Genomic DNA, 21,543 nt, shown 5'->3' with positions numbered 1-21,543 from the left:
CTGTTTCTCTGAATAAATGATGTATATATCATTTCTCTGAATATATAGTAATATATATAGCTTCTCTGAATAAATGACATATTTTATATTGCATATATACATGTACGTATGTATATATATTTTAAGCTTTGTATATATATACAAAAAATATATAAATACGTGTATATATTTGTTATATAAATACATACATTATGTATATATGTAATACATTATATTTACAAATTTGTAATATAAAATAAAATGATATTTTTTTGTTGAAATCAACTCTTTCCCTGTAATATAACACATTACAAATTATATCAATGTAGTGTCAGAATGAAATCTTTGAGCAGAGTTATATTAAAGAAATTATATCCCCTGTATGAGTAGAAACATGTCACACTATGGAAGGCTGGAATTCATTGAAAAGTCGCGAGTCGGTTTTGCAGTTTCTTCATAGCTGCTTTCATCTCCTCATTTCTCAGTGTGTAGATAATGGGGTTCAGGAGTGGAGTAAAAATGGTATAAAACACAGACAGCAGCTTGTCCACAGAAAACCTACTGAAAGGCCACACATAAATAAAAATGCAAGGGCCAAAGAACAGCGTCACTACCATGATATGTGCAGAGCAAGTGGAGAGTGCTTTGGATGTGCTACCGGCAGCACACTGTCTGACAGTGAGGAGGATCACAGTGTAGGAGATCAGGAGGAGCAGAAAACAGCTCAAGGAAAGCAACCCACTGTCTGAGATCATAATTATACCCAAGACATAGGTGTCCATGCAGGCAAGTTTGATCACCAGAGGGAGGTCACAGAAGAAGCTGTCTACCTCACTGGGGCCACAGTAAGGTAAATTTGCAGTGAAAGCCACTTGACTGATGGAGTGCACAAATCCAATGACCCATGAAGCCAGCACCAGCTTGATGCAAGTCTGCCAACTCATCAAAGTCATGTAATGCAAGGGTTTGCATATGGCTACACATCTGTCATAGGCCATGGAAACCAGGAGCACCATCTCAGCCCCACCAGTAAAGTGCAAGAAGAAGATTTGAGCCATACATCCTCCAAAGGAGATGAGTTTTCGATCACTAAGGAAATCCCTGATCATCTTGGGAGTGGCAAATGAAGCCAACCACATGTCCAGGAAAGATAGGTTCCCCAGCAGGAAGTACATAGGGGAGGAATGCAGGCGGGGATCAGAAATTACAGTGACCAAAATGAGAAGGTTACCCAGCATAATGGCCACATAGATCCCGAAGAAAAATATAAAGAAAAAATTTTGAAGATGTCGTGAAGTGCAGAGTCCATGCAACACAAATTCTGACACCAAGGAATAGTTCTGCATGTGCATTGCCTCGAGTTTCAGACTTTGTTTGTAATCTAAATAAAGAAAAAAATCCTGTCATTTGCAACAACACCTCAAGGATATTGTGTTAAGTGAAGTAAGCCAGGCACAGAAAGACAAATATCAAATGATGTCACTTAATATGTGGAATATAAAAAAGTCAAATTTACATAAATAGAAAGTAAAATGGTGGTTACCAGAGACTGGGAAGGAGGAGGGTGAGGGATAAGTTTGTCAAAGAACAAAGTTTCAATTAGACAGAAGGAAAAATTCAAGTGATCTCATCATTGTGATTATAGATAATAGCAATATATTATACACTTGAAAATCACTGAGAGAATAGATTTTGCATTCTCATCACAGAAAATAAGTATGTGATTTAGCCATTCCCTAATGTTTACATATATGAAAACATCATGTTGTACATTATAAAGGTATATAGTTTTTATTTGTCAATTAGAAAGAAAGAGAGAGGGAGAGGAAGGAAGAAAAGAAGTAAGCAAAAGTGCCTGTCAATTGCCTGGCACATGAAAGTGATCAACTGAGTGTTATCTCTGTATAATTTTTAACTTGCAAGAGATACTGTAAAATATAGAATGTTATATACTACCAAGCATGTATATTTGCCTTTTTCACACTTCAGTGATTCCTGAGGGGCAATTAGACATTCTGGAAGACTTCTGCATAGGTGAGAGTTGTAGGAACTTTTTTTTCCCCCTTCTTTCCATGGCCTTTGTCCATGTAAAAACATGCATCAATCAAGTGCAGTAGGTGAACCAAAATTCCTTAAGAGGACTGAGAAGATGAAGATTTTTTCAGGGATACCATCTTCTCACCATCTGTGTCGATATCATTGCCCAATGGATAATTAATTATTCTTAAGCACTAAATATGGAAATTAAAGTTTCACTTAAAAATAATGTCAACACGTAAAACATGGGCAACTGAATGTACATTATTAAGTGTCTCTTCTTCTTCTTCTCTCTCGTTTACACACACAAACACAAAACAAAACCTAGCAAAGGCATGTTGATAGGTAGATGTATCTGTGTATCTAAATATGATTAACATGTCTTTCTCCTGAATCCAAGAGAAGCAAATTTTGTTTCTCAATGACAAAATTTAAAGGAGAAAAATTACTTTAAGCTAAAACGCATGTTTTGGATATAACAACTATGGGCGGGGGATGATGTATAAATACAGACGAGCTCCCAAATCGTGTACCCAAGTTATGTATGTTGCCTAGTAATGCTATAAAAGCCTCATTTATTGTGTTATATGTGAGTTGTAGAATGGTTCTTCTTATATTCTCACATGATATCTTTGAGGAAAATTTGATCTAAATAATAGCTCAGTTTCATAAAGTTTTAATCTAAAGTGTTAATCGTTGCTATCAGGGAGGACAGCCTATAATTGCAGGCCACAGGACTCTTTCCTCTTCCTTGCCCTTCATCAACAACCTGGATATGACACAATTTGCAGGTTTGCAGATAGCACAAATCTGAGATGATTTACTTACAGACTTATAGAATATTTCAATATGCTGGAAATATGCGCCGTAACCAGCAAACAAGAGATAAGGTGGAAGGAGGAAGAGAGAAGAGTGTAGACTGATACTTATCAGTCTAACAGAGACATACAGTATTATATTATTAACATATTTCTTTATAATCATGCTTTTAATGTGTTATAATTTTTTTCTCAAAAATGAATAAAAATATTTATGGTAAAATGTGTTGTAGTGCTTTTAATTAAATGAGTGAAAAAGGATCCAGATCTGGTTCAGGGCATTCATATCTTATTCTCCAGTTAAATTTCAGCTCAAGAAATGGCTTCCTATAGAGCCATAATGTTGAGATTTCTCCCATATTAAATCTGCTTGAAATATTTATTTTTTTCCCAACCACTATAAAATCACCTATTCGAAATGTTTGCTCAATTATTTTTAAATTATTTTACAAACTTGGTTATCTCCGTAATACTTCCTTTGGAATTTTGAAAATCTCAGTCCCTTCCAGGACCCCTCCTGGCAGTAGTCAAGCTATCTTCTTCCTTATTCATTTACTCACTTACACACTCATTCATTCAGACTGTATCTATCAGACACTAACACATTTTTTTCATCTCACTTTATTTGGTATAAAAACCAATCAATACAAGAAGAAATAAATCACTTAACCTAGGTTTTATTTAGTTTCCTCACCCCACAGATTTTTATTTTTGCTCTTATCATTTTTAAATTAATTGTATTTGGGATAAAAAACCATTGATCTAATTGATTTATAGATAGATTTATTATTTATAAACTTTGAGATGATTTAGAATGACTTTCTTTTAAAAAATACTTTAAATTATTATGTGGAAACTAAACAAAATAAACTGATGGATATAGAGAGTATAAAAATGGTTATTAGACAATGGGAAGGGTAGTGGGGAGGGTTGGAGGATAAAGGGAGGATGATTAATGCGTATAAAAATGTAGTTAGGATGACTTTCAATGAAAAAGATATTTCCAAGACCTCTCAACAAGGATCAGAGCATAAAACCTATGAAATAATTTTTTTGGGGGCTTTTCACCATTACACATGATTGACTAATAAGTTCATCATGTTATTTAAAAATGTAGCTCTGAGTTTGCTGATGAAATGGAACAGAATTCATAGGTTCCATTATTAGTTATTTTTTATGAGCAATAAACTGGAGTCTCACTCTTCTCACTGAGAAGGAAATACTGTATAAACCTTTTTATAAGGGGTATCACATAGAATCCTTCATGAGAAATTACAAAAAAGCTGCAAGACTCTCCTTCATATGAGCTTTTTAATGTTGCTCCTTTATAAAACTGAAGGATATACCACAAAAGAAAAGTCTTGTAAGGCTTCTACAGGGAAATAAGGTAACTTATTCTAGTTATGAAATAGCCTAACAGTGAGAATTTGATGGAGTAATAGAATTTTAGAATCTAAAGGGATTAATGATGACCATATCTTCTTTAGTCCACTCAAATAGCACCCATCTCAACCAGACTGTTGTCAAGATAACGAAAATTCAAAATTCCTTTGGTTCTCCTTGAATTTTTATAAAAGCATTACATTAAATCATTTAATTGCAACACTTTTTTTGACAATTAGATGCTAACCATTTTTAGTCTGAAATTTTAAATCTGAAGCCAAAATCTCCAGTGGGCACAAGGGACATAATCACAAAGCAAGCATTCTTAGGAAGTTTACTTAGATTCTTCTGATACCCATTCTAGCACACACATCACAGGTCATAGAGCTACACTTTTATTGACATTCTTTTCCTTTTTATGCCCCTGAAAAATTTCACTTGTAAATCTAAAATATAATTGTATTTAATATACTGTTTTATGAAGATTAAGTGAACAGAAAGTTGAAATAATCAAATGGAAAACTCGGGAAACAAACATAAAGGAGCTCAATTTGCTATTGAATCAAAGATGTTCTACAGTTAGATACTGGTGATGGTTGTACAACTCTGTAAATACACGAAAAATCATTGAATTATACATGTAAAAATGAGTGAACTTTATGATATATAAATTATACCTCAATAATGCTTTTAAAATGGATATTAAAAGAAATGTAATAAATAGTCTCAATTATAGTTCTAATTTCTGAGAACTCTTTATGATGTGTAAATCATCTAAAAGCAAATAAACATTAAGTTTGTAATCAGAAAAAATGACATTGATGTATACAAACCAATGGTATTTTTAAATTAAAATATAAATCCAACTAATAATGAAAAACATTAATTTTAACTTGCAAGTTATTATGATGTAATCCAATGATTTAATATATAAGATAATATAATAATTAGTCTCTATTCAACTTATATCTCATGCATGTTCATATTTATTACAAAGGTTCTTTACTAACCTGGAGTTAAGATGCTCAGTGCTGACACTGTAGCTCAACCAATTTATATTTTACATCTACTATACTTAAATGGAGCTATTGAAAATACACATATTTTATCCCAGAGATGATTTAATCATCTTTCTTCTTCCCCTTAAAAATAATTTGGGAAAAGCATTATCTTAAAGTTAGAGAACTTCAGATTTGAGTCTTCCTTGGAGTTAAGATATAAATATACCCTGTCTCCCACCAATTAAGAATGCTTTAACTACAGGCCATTTGTGACCAATGACCATAACAAAGGCTGGGGAATAAATCATCTCAGGATGGAAATTTGCAGTAATGAATCATGTTCATTTCTCCAGGTGACAAAAGAAAAATAATTACAGATCTGTCAGATTATATAAGCTGGATTTATATTAGTATACATAGCTGCATTTATTTTAGTAATTCAAGCAGAATTATATATACCATTATCCAGTTAATCAAGTATAAAATGACAAATTTATCTTTAAATAATCAAATTAACAAGTTACACTCTAAAAATATGCTGAAAATTTGCCAACTCTGCACATTATATAACTTTGATCAAGCATTACACTTTGAAAAAGATTTACTCATACAAGGAGAATCAGATTTATATGTGCCAAAATATTTGCCTTCTCTAGATTTGTATGGTCAGGCATGATGAAATCTCCAGGTGTGTGGGTTACTTTGTTCATCATTTATTATTGATAGCCTACTTACTTCCCCAAATCATTCAAGGTTAATGCAGGATTCTTCTACTAATGGGTCCATGCTGAAGACAAATATTTCAAAACATTCTGATAAATGATCATCACATTTATAACTATTCACATGACATTTACAACTATTCACATGACATTTACTTCCATATTAGGTATGTAGGTTCTACTAAATGTATAAGACATTTGACTACCAAGACAGCATCTGAGTAGAGTAAAAAGTCTCAAGTGGCACATTGGCATTAGATAATCGTGTTTCACTTAAAATGAGTTGCAAAATCTAAGTTCTGTTTCTGTCTTTTAAACACACAGATAACGATTACTAAAGGAGGTCTGCAGAAGCAGTCTATCAGTTTCAGTGTGATTTGTTTCTGCAATGCAGTCATTAGGTGGTACAGATATATTGTGTAAAATAAAGAATCATAGAGAAGTTTTTGACAAACAGATTAAGTGAATACTGGATTTGGAGATAAGGAAAGATTTACTAAATGTGGTGGATTTATTTATGATTCAACATAGAGGGCATTTTTGGGTAACATTAGCATTTAAAATGATGAGACTTGAGTAAAGTGGACTGCTCTCCATAATGCGGGTGGAGCTCATCCAGTAAGTTGAAGGCCTGCATAGAACGAAAAGACCAGACTTTCAAGGGAAGGGAGAATTCCCCATCAGACCATCAGACTGCCTCAGACCTTCATCTGTGTCATCAGGTCTCCTGGGTCTCTAGCCAGCAGGCCCACACTGTAGATTTGGGACAACTTTTTGATAGACACTTTGGAAACATAGACCAGACCCACTAAAAAATGCTAGTAGATCTTGACCTAGTCATTTCTATGTTAAAATATGTCCATAATATCATTACTGATTAATAGATCAAGAATTATTAAGCAAATTACTGATTTATAGACCAAGAATTATTAAGCAATTTACTAATTTATAGATCAAGAATTATTAAGCAATTTAAATTTGCCAGAATAATTAAAATCAATTAAAGTATATCTATGTGATAGAAGATAATAACACATGAAAAATATGTTTTCAACAAACATTTCAATATATGAAGAAGGATTCACGGTGTTTTGTTAAGGCCAAAAAAAGAGGACAGCTAACTATACATACAATATAAATCCTTAGGTTGCATCAATGAATAAAACAGATAAGAATTACTTTCCTCTTGATGCTTACTATCTAGCAGAAAACACAAACACATAAATACAAATAAATGAGTCATCTATGATAAGCACTAAGGAAAAAATTAAGCAGAGTAAGGAATATTGAGAATGCCAGAAGAAGAACTGCTTCAATTGCCTACAGTGGCAAACAGTTTGGTAACGTGCTGTTTATCGGTTCTCTTCTCCCTTCTCCCATTTCCTCACTCTACCAGAAAACTACCAGATTTTCTTAGGATCACTTTTGGCCAGTAAAAGTATTTGTACTCCAATCTTGATCTCAGAGACTTCTGGATGAATACAAGGTAGGACAGTTAATACTAGACCTGCTTTTACAGAACAGATTCTCAGAATGAGATTTTGAAATTAAATTGCTCACAAGCCCAATGCAACAGTCCTTCATTGTTGATGGTAAGTAAGATCATGAGAATCTCTGGCACACTGCATATCACAACTACCAGACTCTCACTTGCGATGATTTAAGTTGGGTTAGAGACCTAGAATTTGAGAGCAGGACAATGCTACTTTATAAAAATAAGGAATTGGCTGGTTATTTCTAGTTGGCATTGAAGTGCCTGCAGAAGAAAATAATAGGCTCAAGTCAGTCAACCATCAACTCAGGCCACAGTATAAAAAATAGAAGACCCCATGACAGTATACAAAGCGATCTCTGTTGTCTAGAGTCTAGGGACAGCCAGTGCTATAAATCAGGACAGATACTAATTGTGAGAATAGTGAAGTTACAGAGAAAGCTGAATTCACAAATCTGGAAACTCTTTTATGCTAAGGTCTAATAAGAGAAATATTAGAATCTAATATCTGATATAAGAATATCCTCCTTTGAACATGTCGGGCCAGCAGAAGTGGCTTCCTCCTTCTTACTGGAAAGTAGCACTTTCACTTTCCCTGGAAAAAAAGCTGAAGGCTCTAACTAAGATATATGCATTGCAAAATAATACACATTCATCTTAAGATCAGTCCCATCTATCCTCACTGCTTCTAGGTAAATAACTAGAGTATAGGTACATAATATGAGACTGGGGAAATACTAACCCTACTCTCAAATAAAAGAGAAATAACCAACAGAACTTCATGAACTGGTTAATATGCACTGGAAAATGAATGAATGTTGGAGGCTGGAACAATGCGTGGGGGCAGAGTGTGGGATGATCCATTCTGTCCAAGGTAGAAATGCTGGAACTGCCTTGGCATATCTTAAACGAAAGGCTCAAAAGTCTAAGTAAGCTTGGAAAAATCAAATGGATTTAGCTTATAATACTAGTGCACCGACCAACTGACAAGGTTACAAGCGAAGGTCTAGAGGGTCTTTCACTAAAGCTTAAAGAATGGACTCCTTATTGTCAGTCACAACAATGGAACCTGGACTATAAGAGGATGGGTAGCAGTCATTAGCCATCAGAGGCAACTATAATAATTTTGACAGTGTGCAACGAGTCTGTAACAAAAAGCTTAGATCTTGACCTGCAGGTATCTGTTATGATAACTAGATGGAGTAAGAGCTGTAGGCAGCCAACAGAAGTATTGCTTGACTTACATATTCCAAGGAGGAAAAAGGAAATCAAGAAGTGGTAAGCAAAATGTTGGTAAAGCCACCATAATGGAATAAAAACAATCTATTACCCAGTTTCTAAAAATGAGTGAGTCATGAGATCTAGCACCCATCAATTCAAGAGGCCAGGTCCATTTGAAGAAGAGCTCCGCACTACAGTAAGTATATACAAAAACAACTCCCCCAATCATTTCCCAGAATTAATTATGCCCATTTACTAGAGTAACCAAACAGTGAATAAAGGGAAATATTCAGATATTTGAGGTCTAGAGTCTGAGACAGTACTCATATCTGGGAAACAAAAATCCCATTATGGTTCCTGTTAGAGTAAATCCTTTCCAGTGGGTCTATTTGTGTCATTTTCCTGGCTCCTGATGCATAATTAGAATGAATATACTAAGTGGCCGACAGAATTTTCAGATTGGTTCCTTGGCATATAGAATATGAGTATTAAAATAGAAAACACCAAGCGGAAGTCCCTGAAACTGCAACACCGACAACAACACTAATTAGAAGCAACGTGACATCCCAGATAGAATGGCAGATGATTGTCATTTTAGAAAGCTTTAGTTTACCAGTCTGATATCGCAAAAAGGAAAGCAAGCAACCAAGCAAGAAAGAAGAAAAAATAGAGGTGAGAGAAAGGGGGGAATGAAGGAAGGAAAGAAAGGAAAAATTTAAAAAATTATGACAAAATACAATGGAGTGAGGTAAATATAACCAATTGGTAGGTCCAAATGCAACGATTGTGCTGAATATAGTATATTTACTAGAATTCACTGATACAGGTTCTAGTAATTATGCAGCCATCAATCTGACAAACGTGTTCTCAATTCTTAACAGGGAAAACAGTCGTTTGTAATTTGAACTCACTTTGAAATGACGGCACTATACATGCATGATCTTATCCCAGTAGAATGTTATTTCTCCTGTCATAATATTGTCTGAAGAGATTTTGACTATCTGGACATCTCGCCAAACACCAAACTTCTCTACTGTATTGATGACTTATGAATGGTACCTGGGGAGTAGTAACTGGATGTTACTACTGATTACTAGTCACTAGTGTTTCCTGATAAGACACCTGCATACCAGGGAAGATATTCAGGTACCTGCCACATTAATAACATTTTTAGGCATCCAGTTGTCTGATTACTCCAAAACATATTCTTGGGAATTCTCCTCCAACCAATTTATCAGGTAACAGAGAAGGTTGCCTTTTTTTTTCTTTTTAAAGACAACTTTGTTGAGATATATTTAATCTATCACAAAATCATTCATTTCAAGTATACAATTCAATGATTATTAGTAATTGTACTGAGTGATGCCACCATCTCCAAACCTCAGTTTTAGAATATTTTCATCTCCCCAGTAAGATCCTTCAAGCTCATAATAGTTAATGCCTACTCCCTACCTGGCTCAAAACAACCACCAGTTTACATTCTGTCTCTATAAATTTGCAAGTTTTAGATATTTAATATAATATAAATTATATAATGTCAGATCTCTCGGTGGCTTTCTTCACTTAGAATAGTGTATTAGAGGCTCATCCATGATGTAGCATGTGTCAGTGTCAATACTTTCTTTCTTTTTGTTGCTGAATATCACATTTTATCTATCCATTAAGCAAATGATGGACATTTAGGTTGTTTCCAGGTTGGGGCTATTATGAATAATGCTGCTATGAGCATATGTGCCCAAGTATTTATGTTGACATATATTTTCATTTATCTTCTGTGAAATTGCTTGTTCATATGACAGTTTTAGGTTTAACTTTTTGAGAAAGTGACAAATTGTTTTCCAAAGTGACTGTATCATTTTACATTCCCAGCAGCAATTTATGAGAATTGCAACTTCCCTATATTCTCACCAACATTTGTTATTGTCTATCTTATTTTGAACAGTCATTGTAGAAAGTATGATACGGTATCTTATTGTGGTTTTAATTTGTATTTTCTTAATAAATAATGATGTTGAAAATCTTTTCATGTGCTAACTTATGTGTTTTCTTTGGTGAAATGTTTGTTCAATACATTTTTTAAAATTTTATTTTTAATTGACAAATAATTATGTATATTTATGAGACTTAATCTATCTATACATTGTGTAAAGAGCCAATCAAGTTAATTAATATATGTGCCACCTCACAGACTTATCCTTTTTGTGATGAGACATTAAAAATCTATTCTTTTAACAATTTTAAAACATAGAAAACAAAGCCAGGTATGGTGGCTTGTACCTGTAATCAGCTACCTGGGAGACTGAGGCAGGAGGATAGCTTAATGTCAGGAGCTTGAGGCCAGCCTGGGCAAGGAGTCTCTAAAATGTATTTTTCTAATCAAGCAGTTGCAGTGGTGCACACCTGTAGTCCCAGCTACTCAGGAGGCTGAAGTAGGAGAATTGCTTAGGGCCAAGAGTTCCAGGATGCCTGGGCAACAGAGCAAGATCCCATCTCTTCCTCTCTCTCTCTATCTAGAGATATGTATATACCTTCAAAACATTATTATTAAATGTGGTCATCGTGCAGTGCAATAGATCATTAAAAGTTGTTCCTCCAGTCTGAGATTTTGTACCTTTTGATCAGTATCTTTCCTTTCTCCATCTCTCCCCATACCCCCCACCTCTGGTAACCACCTTTCTACACTCTGTTTCTATGAGATCCACTTTTTCAGATTCCACATATAAGTAAGGTCATACAGTATTTTTCTGTTCCTGGCTTATTTCACTTGGCATATTGTTCTCCAGTTTCATTCATGTTGTCACAATGGAAAGAAGTTCCTTCTCTTTTAAAGGTCATGTAGTATTCTGTTGTTCATATATATATACACACACACATATATACACACACACATATATACACACACATATATATACACACACACATATATACATACACACATATATATACACACACACATATATATATAAAACATTTTCTTTTGTTTTGGAACATATTTATATTTTTATATTTATTATTGTATAATACTTGTACGTATTTTCTGGGTACATGTTATATTTTGATACATATACATAATGTGTAGTGATCAAATCAGGGTAATTGGGATATCCATCACCTCAAACTTTTTTCTTTTCCTTGTTTTGGAAATATGACAATTCTATTCTAGCTATTTGAAACTATTTGATGTTATTGTAAACTATAATTGTCCTTCTGCACTAAAGAATATTAGAGCTTATTACTTCTGTCAAACTATATTTTTGTCCATTAACAAATTCCTCTTCATTCTCGCTTCCCTATTCCCTTCTCAGCCTTTAAAAAATATTTTTATTTTTTTAAAATTATAATTTAAGTTCTAGGGTACATGTGCACAATGTGCAGGTTTGTGACATAGGTATACATGTGCCATGTTGGCTTGCTGCACCCATCAACTCATCATTTACATTAGGTATTTCTCCTAATGCTATCCCTCCCCTAGACTCCCACCCCCTGATAGACCGTGGTGTGATGTTCCCCACCCTGTGTCCATGTGTTCTCACTGTTCAGTTCCCACCTATGAGTGAGAACATGTGGTGTTTGGTTTTCTGTCCTTGTGATAGTTTGCTGAGAATGATGGTTTCCAACTTTATCCATGTCCCTGCAAAGGACATGAACTCATCCTTTGTTATGACTGCATAGTATTCTATGGTGTATATGTGCCACATTTTCTTAATCCAGTCTATCATTGATAGGCATTTGTGTTGGTTCAAAGTCTTTGCTATTGTAAATAGTGCAATAAACACACGTGTGTATATATCTTTATAGTGGAATGATTTATAATCCTTCGGGTGTATACCCTGTAATGGGATTGCTAGGTCAAATGGTATTCTAGTTCTAGATCCTTGAGGAATCCCCACACTGTCTTCCACAATGGTTGAACTAATGTACACTCCCACCAACAGTGTAAAAGCATTCCTATTTCTCCACATCCGCTCCAGCATCTGTTGTTTCCTGACTTTTTAATGATCACCATCCTATCTGGTATGAGATGGTGTATCATTGTGGTTTTGATGACCAGTGATGATGAGCATTTTTTCATGTGTCTGTTGACTGCATAAATGTCTTCTTCTGTTCATATCCTTTGCCCACTTTTTGATGGGGTTGTCTGTTTTTTTCTTGTGAATTTGTTTAAGTTCTTTGTAGATTCTGGATATTAGCCCTTTATCAGATGGGTAGATTGCAAAAATTTTCTCCCATTCTGTAGGTTGCCTGTTCACTCTGATGATAGTTTCTTTTGCTGTGCAGAAGCTCTTTAGTTTAATTAGATCCCATTTGTCAATTTTGGCTTTTGTTGCCATTACTTTTGGTGTTTTAGTCATGAAGTCTTTGCCCATGCCTATGTCCTGAATGGTACTGCCTAGGTTTTCTCCTAGGGTTTTTATGGTTTTAGGTTTCACATTTAAGTCTTTAATCCATCGTGAGTTAATTTTTGTATAAGGTGTAAGGAAGGCATCCAGTTTCAGCTTTCTACATATGGCTAGCCAGTTTTCTCAGCACCATTTATTAAATAAGGAATCCTTTCCCCATTTCTTGTTTTTGTCAGGTTTGTCAAAGATCAGACGGCTGTAGATGTGTGGTGTTATTTCTGAGGCCTCTGTTCTGTTGCATTGGTCTACATATCTGTTTTGGTACCAGTATCATACTGTTTTGGTTACTGTAGCCTTGTAGTATAGTTTGAAGTCAGGTAGCATGATGCGTCCAGCTTTCCTGTTTTTGCTTAGGATTTTCTTGGCTATGTGGGCTCTTTTTTGGTTCCATATGAGCTTTAGAGTAGTTTTCTTCCAATTCTGTGAAGAAAGTCATTGGTAGCTTGATGGGGATGGCATTGAATCTATAAATTACCTTGGGCAGTATGGCCATTTTCACAATATTGATTCTTCCTATCCATGAGCATGGAATGTTCTTCCATTCGTTTGTGTCCTCTTTTATTTCGTTGAGCAGTTGTTTGTAGTTCTCCTTGAAGAGGTCCTTTACATCCCTTGTAAGTTGGATTCCTAGGTATTTTATTCTCTTTGCATTTAAAGATATAACTGACACATAATAATTGTACATGTTAATGAAGTATAATATAATGTTTCAATGCATGTATGCATAGTATAACAATCAATTTTAGGTAATTACTCTATCCACTAATTTAAACATTTATCATTTCTTTGTGATGACAACATTCATAATCTTCTCTTCTACCTATCTTGAAATATACACTACATTGTCATAATCATCCTACTGCTTAACAGAACACCAAGCCTTATTGTTTCTGACTAAGTGTAACTTTATACCTATTGACCAACCTCTCCCAGTACTCCTCCTCTCCTTGCCTTTCCCAGGCTCTGGTTACCAGTTTCTACTCCCTGTGTCTACAAAATCAGCTTTTTTGGGTTCCAGATAGGAGAGATTATAGAGCATTTATTCTTCTGTGCCTAACTTATATCACTTAACATGTCTTTCGGGCTCATTCATGTTGTTGCAAATGACAGGATTTATTTCTGTTTTCTAGCTGAGTAGTATTTCACTGTATGTGTGTGTATGTATGCGTGCGTGTGTGTTTATACATATATATGTACTTATATATGCTGCATTTTCTTTATCCATTCATCTGTAGATGGATATCTAATTTAATTCCATATCTTGGCCTTTGTGAATGGCACTTCAATAAATATAGGGGTGCAGATGGACTGTTTTCATTTCTTTTGGGTATATGTGAAGAAATGGGATTGCTGGATCATATAGTAGTTCTAGTTTTATTTTTTTGAGGAACTTTTGTACTGCTTTTCATAATTGCTTTACGAATTTACACTCCCACCAAAAGTGTAAAAGAGCTCCCTTTTCTCTGTATCCTTACTAGCATTTATTTTGTTTGTTTGTTTTTTGATACTAGCCATTTTAACTGGGTCAACAGGATATATGATGTGTTTATAATTTGCATTTCTCTGATGATTAGTGATGTTGAACATTTTTTCATATATCTGTTGATCATTCATAACTCTTCTTTTGAGAAATGTCTTTTTATATCTTTTTGCCCATTTTAAATGGTTTGTTTTTGAGTCCCTTACATGTTTTGGATATTAGCCCCTTATTATATATATGGTTTGCAAATATATATATATTTCAATATGTGAGTTGTCTCTTCACTGTGTTAGTTGTTTACTTTGTTGTGCAGAAGCTTTTCAGTTTGATGCAATCCCATTGTCTATTTTTGCTTTTGTTGTCTGTGCTTTTGGAGTTCTATATAAGAAAACATTGCCAAGATCAATATTGTGGAGATTTTCCCTATGTTTTCTTCTCTTAGCTTTACAGTTTCAGGTTTTACATTTAAGTATTTTATCCATTTTGAGTTTATTCTTGTGTATAATGTAAGATAATGGTCAATTTTATTCTTCTGCATATGGATAAACAGTTTTTCCAACATCATTTATTAAGAGATTGTCTTGGCCGGGTGTGGTGGCTTATGCCTATATCCCAGAACTTTGGGAGACCAAGGTGGACAGATCTAATATAACCAGCTTAAAATATAACCAGCTTAAGTGTCTCCCCTCCCCGCTGCCCACCGAGCCCCCAACACACCCATCCATGTCTACCACCCCTCTCAGAGGCTGAAAAGAAGTGAAGCAAGGAGTGGTAAAAGGAAAACAATTTTATTCAAATGTGAGCAGATGGGAAATGGCCAGTTTCATGCCTTTAACAGATCATTCCCCATTTGGGGGCTGAGTAAAGGAGTTTAAGACGGAAAAGATATGGGAAATATGTGAGAATAGTGCAGGAAGGTACAGATCTGCGTGTCTTATTCTGAAGGTTATCTTGTGTAATGGCCTGTCCTGAGGTCTGATTTGCCTTTTCCTGACTGTGGCCTGGTAGCGGTGGTTTAACTGTAAGTAATTCCCCTCTCAAGGGAGGATTCTGCAGCCAGGTTTCCCTGCCTTGTTTGTTTCAAAATCGGCCCCTAAGATTTCTAAGCAAGCACTTAACTAGATAAGAAACACTGTGTATGAACGTACCTGTTGGGAAAGGGAGATAAAGTCTTACAACACAAGACTACATTCTGAGATTCAGAAAGAAAGAAAAAAAAGTTTGAAAATGCATTTTGAGGCTGGGATCCTTGGCTACAATAATTCAACTTGTATATAAAATGTTTTCTTCATAAAATTAGTTGCTCAGTATAAAACAACTAAGGCTGATGTGAGGTACCCTTTATGTAACAAATAATCTAAATACATGTTAGAGACCTAGTATTCAATGTTTTATCTTCAGTCTCTGGAATGGCTTTTCTGGATACTAGGTATAATATATCTGATAAAAGGCATAAAGTTCTTTTTGGATTTTTGCTAAAGTTAAAAGACAGTAGCCATCTCCGATACCGAGTTGCTTTAAATTTGCTTTTGCCTTCTATTCAGTTACAGGCCTAGTTGCCTAGATTGCAAAGAGAAATATGAACAGAGCTAAGAAGGAGGAGGTAAACTTGGAACAGAAGCAGTACAACGTACAAGTTTGGACAGGAATGGTCTATGCTTACTTTTTTTCCCTTCCTGTCTGTCTTTTAAATTTCAGTATGACATAGTTTTGAATTCCAAAGAGTATCCTATATTTTCTATTATATGATCAGACTACATTTGACATACCTCTCTATCTCATCTCTTGACATCGTAGCCCACGACCCAGCTCAATGAAATTGTGTGTAGGTTCTCCTCTGTGTCATGCTTCTACGCATTCTCAACATACTATTTCTTTCTCATGGAATGTCTTTCTTCTCCATCTAGCTGATGCTAACTATAAGTGGAAACCTTCCTGCCCTGCCCTGATTGAGACGCCATTCCTCTGCACTCTCAAAGCACCCTGTGCATCATGTAACAGTGCTGTTCGTGCCACAGAACAATTACTAATTTAGTTCTCTCTATCCATCCATAGGTATAAGTTTCTTGAAGCCCTGGCTATATCTTCTGGCATTCTGTAGGCTCACAAAATATGGGAAGAATGGTTGAACACACTGTGCTTATGGCAAGCAAGTTAGTGTAATTTAATACACACTAATTATGGATTACCCAGAACATGCAGTTTTCTAGTCTGTAAGTCACTTGGATATATTACTGTGATGAGATGTCATCTGTGTGCTTTCTCTAAACATAGATTACCACCACCAACAACAAAAATCGTAACAATAATAATGTGTTTTCTGAGGTTTAAGAGCATGCTAAAATAATAACGAAAGATGCATATAAACAAAGTTGTATAGACGAAAAAACTAAATCACAGGTAACTTATTTATTTTGTTCAAATTTGCATCAGAGAAACAGATAAAGGTGGGAGTTAAATGTATACAAGCCAAACTGTAGATGTTATGTGTTTGACCATAAAAGATCACAAAAAGGTGTTTGCTTTTTAACAATTACATCTACTGTTTCCTCATACAGACTTGAACTATTAGCTGGTACACAAGTTATAGCGGTTTTTGCCAGCACTTTAATTATGCCATTTACTTTAATGGCAAAAACCACAATTACTTTTGCACGAACCTGATACATTAAAAATGAGTTTCTTAAATGTTCAAACAAACAAGACAGTGTCTCTTCAAAAGTGTCAACTAAAAAGTATGTTTTACATTTATATGCAGAGTATTTTTTTAATGGCTGCTTTTACCTCTTGATTTCTTAATGTATAAATAATAGGATTTAAGAGAGGTGTGAAAATTGTGTAAAACACAGAAAGAATTTTATCTACAGAGTATCTGCTGAAAGGCCATACATAGATAAAGACACATGGAGCAAAGAACAGAGTCACAACTGTGATGTGAGCTGAGAGAGTGGAGAAAGCCTTAGAGGATCGACTAGCAGCACGGTGCCTAACTGAGAATATTATGATTCCATAGGAGAGAAGCAACAGGAGGAAGCAGACCAGTGACAGAAGCCCACTGTCAGCAATGACCAGGAGCTGTAGGATGTAGGTGTCCTTGCAGGCAAGTTTAATCACAAGGGGAAGGTCACAGAAAAAGCTGTCTATAACACTGGGACCACAGAAGGGCAAATTCAACATGAAAGCCATTTGACTAGACGAGTGCACAAATCCAACTGCATAGGAGGATAACAATAGCCCAGTGAGCACCCGTGGGCTCATGATGGTCATGTAGTGGAGGGGTTTGCATATGGCAACATACCTGTCTATTGCCATGGCTACAAGCAACATCATCTCACTCCCACCCAGGAGGTGCATAAAAAACATCTGAGAATAACATCCCCACCATGAGATGGTCTTACGTTCTCGGAGGAAATCTACGATCATCTTAGGGGTAGCAAAAGAAGCCAGGATCATATCAATGCAGGAGAGGTTGATAAGCAGAAAATACATTGGTGTGTGAAGGCGTGCATCAAAGGTCACAGTCACCAAAATGAGAAGGTTTCCTAAGACAATCCCCACGAAGACCACAGAGAATCCCAAGAAGAATAAAATCTGAAGATTTTGAGATTTGCAAAGTCCCAACAAAATAAATTCAAATACCACTGAATGATTTGTTCTTTCCATATTGTCAACTTTATCCCATAATGATCAAAATAAGTGAGAATAAGGGGTAGGGAAATGATGCATATTGGAAAGAAATGTTCACGTTGGTGTCCACATTTGGCACTCAGTCAAGGCACTTGAACTTACAAGGACCCTTACTTTTGTGGAATTTTGTCGGTCAGTGATTTTACTAATGGCCCAGAGAAGTATACCAAATAGTCAGTAGAATTCAGAATATAAGTTTCTGGAAGACAAAAATAAAAACATTAATAGTACATGAAACCACAAATATATAGGTCGTGAATTAGAATCAGAAGACCTCTACAGGACCCCTGGGTAAGCTGCCCACTGGGTGACATAGGACAAGTAACTCTCCTTTTGAGGGTTTTCTTCTCAGTTAAAAAAAAATTGGACTCTATGGTGTCTAATGCCTCTTTGTGCTATAAAAATCTCTATGAATAAGATAATGATTCTGGTGAGTTTTATAGTCACATAATAATATTGAGTTTTAGTAACACGAAAATGATATAGAAAATACATCCAGCATTCTCAAGAACCATGTTTTGAAATGGACTCTGGTAAAGATACATGAATTAGGTCCTGAGAAACTTACCTTGTTTCCTCTATGCTCCATTCTTGCATGAATCCCTCACAGATCAGTATTAGTAGTAGTCACTACACACTTTTGAAGTGTCAAACATATGTATAGTATATATATTATTTATAACATGTATATTATATACATTTCACATATTTATATATAATTACATAATTTGTTCATTCAACATTTCGTATTATTCACATCAAATACATCCTCTATATGGTTAGACAATGTGTACAAACAGCCCACAGTCAAATGTAACAACTAATTTCATTTTCAATTTGTATTTATTCATTCATTTACCTGGTTATTGCTATGTAGTAGTTAGTTGGTTGGCCTGTGCATGGTTATTTGTCATAGGTTTCAGAATGACTTAGCTTGACGTAATATTTATGTTGGTAAAACAAATACAGTTCTTTCAGTATAATCATCTAAATTTATGACAAAATTTGTCATCAGCCCGTGCTTATTACAAACTGGTTCTATTGGTTCAGCTTTTTAAAAAATTACCTTCATTGCTAAGAGTTTTAAATTAATCTAGGTTTTCATAAAACACCTTCAGTAAATAAAGTATGTGTAGTCATCTTTTTGTGCTCTTATTACTTACAAGACAGGAGAAGAATACTTTTGTGATGGCACCTTACGTGAATCCCAGGAATGGCCTTTTATCTCCTTTTCCTGTATCCCTAACAGTTATCTGCAATTTACTCTTCCAATCATCAGAAACAGGAAAAAGAGAGACCACAGTGCTATATGTTTCTTTGAGATAATCCCATAGGAACATTTATCCAACTACGGATTTTTTTTTTCCTATGTAAACATATCTGTTGGCCAATTTCCCGCTCTGAGAAAATGATGCAAAATATTAAATTGCATCAAATATGTAATTAGAGCCATTCATTTATATGTCTAAAAAGGTTATAGCTCCCTTCAGTTTTATGTCTCATATTTAAGAATTCCTACTAATGCTTATTTTTGAAACCTAATTTTTGAAGCTGCATTTAAACAGAACAGAACAATTTTCAAATACATACAAAGCAGTTTACAAATGCTCCAGCATCTGGAATAGTACACATCAAAAGCACTAAGTGAGTATCTGTTGAATGAATAAACTATGTAGTACATATTCATCATCTAGATTAAGTCAGTTGACTCAATCCACAGAAAAATCCACAAAATCGGGGATTTTAACAACATTTATTTTTAAATGTCAAATTGAATGCTGAAGTATTTTAAAACCAGAAATATATCAGCCATTTTTAAAAAGCTGGTTAAAATACATTTTTTTCTTTTAATTATCTTTAAAAAAAGTAGTTTATGCTATTGTGAAAAAGCACATCACAAATAACAGAAAGATAACTGACTGTGAACATTTTAAGAGTTTCTTAGATAGCTTTCCAGAAAAACAATACACACTTCAGTACGGTGTGTGTGTTAGTGTTACGGGTATTAATATTTACATTTATATCATTTTTATTAAGAGTGCAAATTTCATATTATATGTATAGTTATTTTTCTTGAGTTTTTAACTTACTACATTAAAATATGTTTATATTAATATATAGAAACATAACTTTTTAATAGGTATATAGAATTCCATTTTGTAGATGTTGCATAATGTAATCTCTCCACAAATACAGTTTATTCTTAGGAATTTCACATTACTTATAAAAATTCTTTTTCATCATATCACTTTCTTCTTTATAAACCTGTGGTAACTGCCTTATCAATCCCAAAATTCTCCTGGATAGTCACAATCAACTCCTCACTCACCCTAAAAATCCAATTTTGTTTTTTAACATTTCAGTAAAAACAGCCTCGTGGTTTTCTGCATTATTGATACTTTTTTGTCCTATTCCTACTTGTTTTATTATTTTTAGCTAAACAAGTTCCTCTGTCTATATGTAACCACATTATTCAGTATATCTCAAGCCTTCTCTCCTAAGTAGTAAAACCTTTTCTAGACATGGAACTCATATCAATCTCCACTATATCTGTGGTTCATTTCACTTACTCTGACACTTAATTACTTTCCAGTTATATCATTTGTACTGATATTCTGAAACAGAAGGAACACTTGAACAAGAGTTATACAAATGTGTTTTAAGCCTAGATCCCTTTCATTTTTCATTCTTCTTTCCTCAAGTTAATTTTAAGTTCCTTGAATACAGATAAATTACTCTTATCTTCCTCATAATACACGTTATGTAGGTTGTCAATAGATTTGTCAATAGAGTGTCTGACTAGAATCAGACATATATCTAAAAAGAAAACCTTTGAAAATACTTTGCTGGGCATTATGCAACCAATAATATTTAACTATGGCATAGATGGATTGCATGCCAAATAATTTTTCAACTTTTCAGTCTTTTCTGCAACTTAAACTAATCAATAATTTTCCTTTACAGAACAGTTTGTAATTATAAACCCTACACACACACATATGCATGCACACTTTCAAACGGTGTTGAGGAGGCAGGGGGAGACAGAGAGAGAAAAGAGAAAATGTTTGCTTTCAAAAGGATCATTTTGATCTTTCTGGCATCCCTCCTTCCTGCAGAAACAAAGATCCTTAGCTTTCTTTTTACTGTGAAACACTTAAAGTATATTCTAAAATGATTCATGCCACCTAACTTCAAACAATACTACAAGGCTACAGTAACCAAAACAGCATGGTAGTGGTACCAAAACAGACATATAGACCAATGGAATAGAACAGAGGCCTCAGAAATAACACCGCACATCTGCAACCATCTGATCTTTGACA

General features: G+C 34.6%; 2 protein-coding genes across 2 annotated transcripts; both read right to left on the bottom strand.

The window, feature by feature from the left end:
- Positions 1-398: 398 nt before the first annotated feature.
- On the bottom strand, positions 399-1,331 carry LOC112629388 (olfactory receptor 4K14). Its single transcript, XM_025392947.1, has one exon. The coding sequence runs from the start codon at positions 1,329-1,331 to the stop codon at positions 399-401; it is 933 nt and encodes a 310-aa protein (XP_025248732.1).
- A 15,950-nt stretch (positions 1,332-17,281) lies between these two features.
- On the bottom strand, positions 17,282-18,196 carry LOC112629456 (olfactory receptor 4K13). The gene has a single exon (XM_025393049.1). It carries the CDS (start codon positions 18,194-18,196, stop codon positions 17,282-17,284), a length of 915 nt encoding a protein of 304 aa, XP_025248834.1.
- Between the last annotated feature and the right edge of the window lie 3,347 nt (positions 18,197-21,543).

The sequence above is a fragment of the Theropithecus gelada genome, chromosome 7b (genome assembly GCF_003255815.1).
Source record: "Theropithecus gelada isolate Dixy chromosome 7b, Tgel_1.0, whole genome shotgun sequence".
NCBI classification, from domain to species: Eukaryota; Metazoa; Chordata; class Mammalia; order Primates; family Cercopithecidae; genus Theropithecus; species Theropithecus gelada.
The sequence above is the reverse complement of the archived record's forward strand: the minus strand, read 5'-3'. Positions and strand labels throughout refer to the sequence as shown.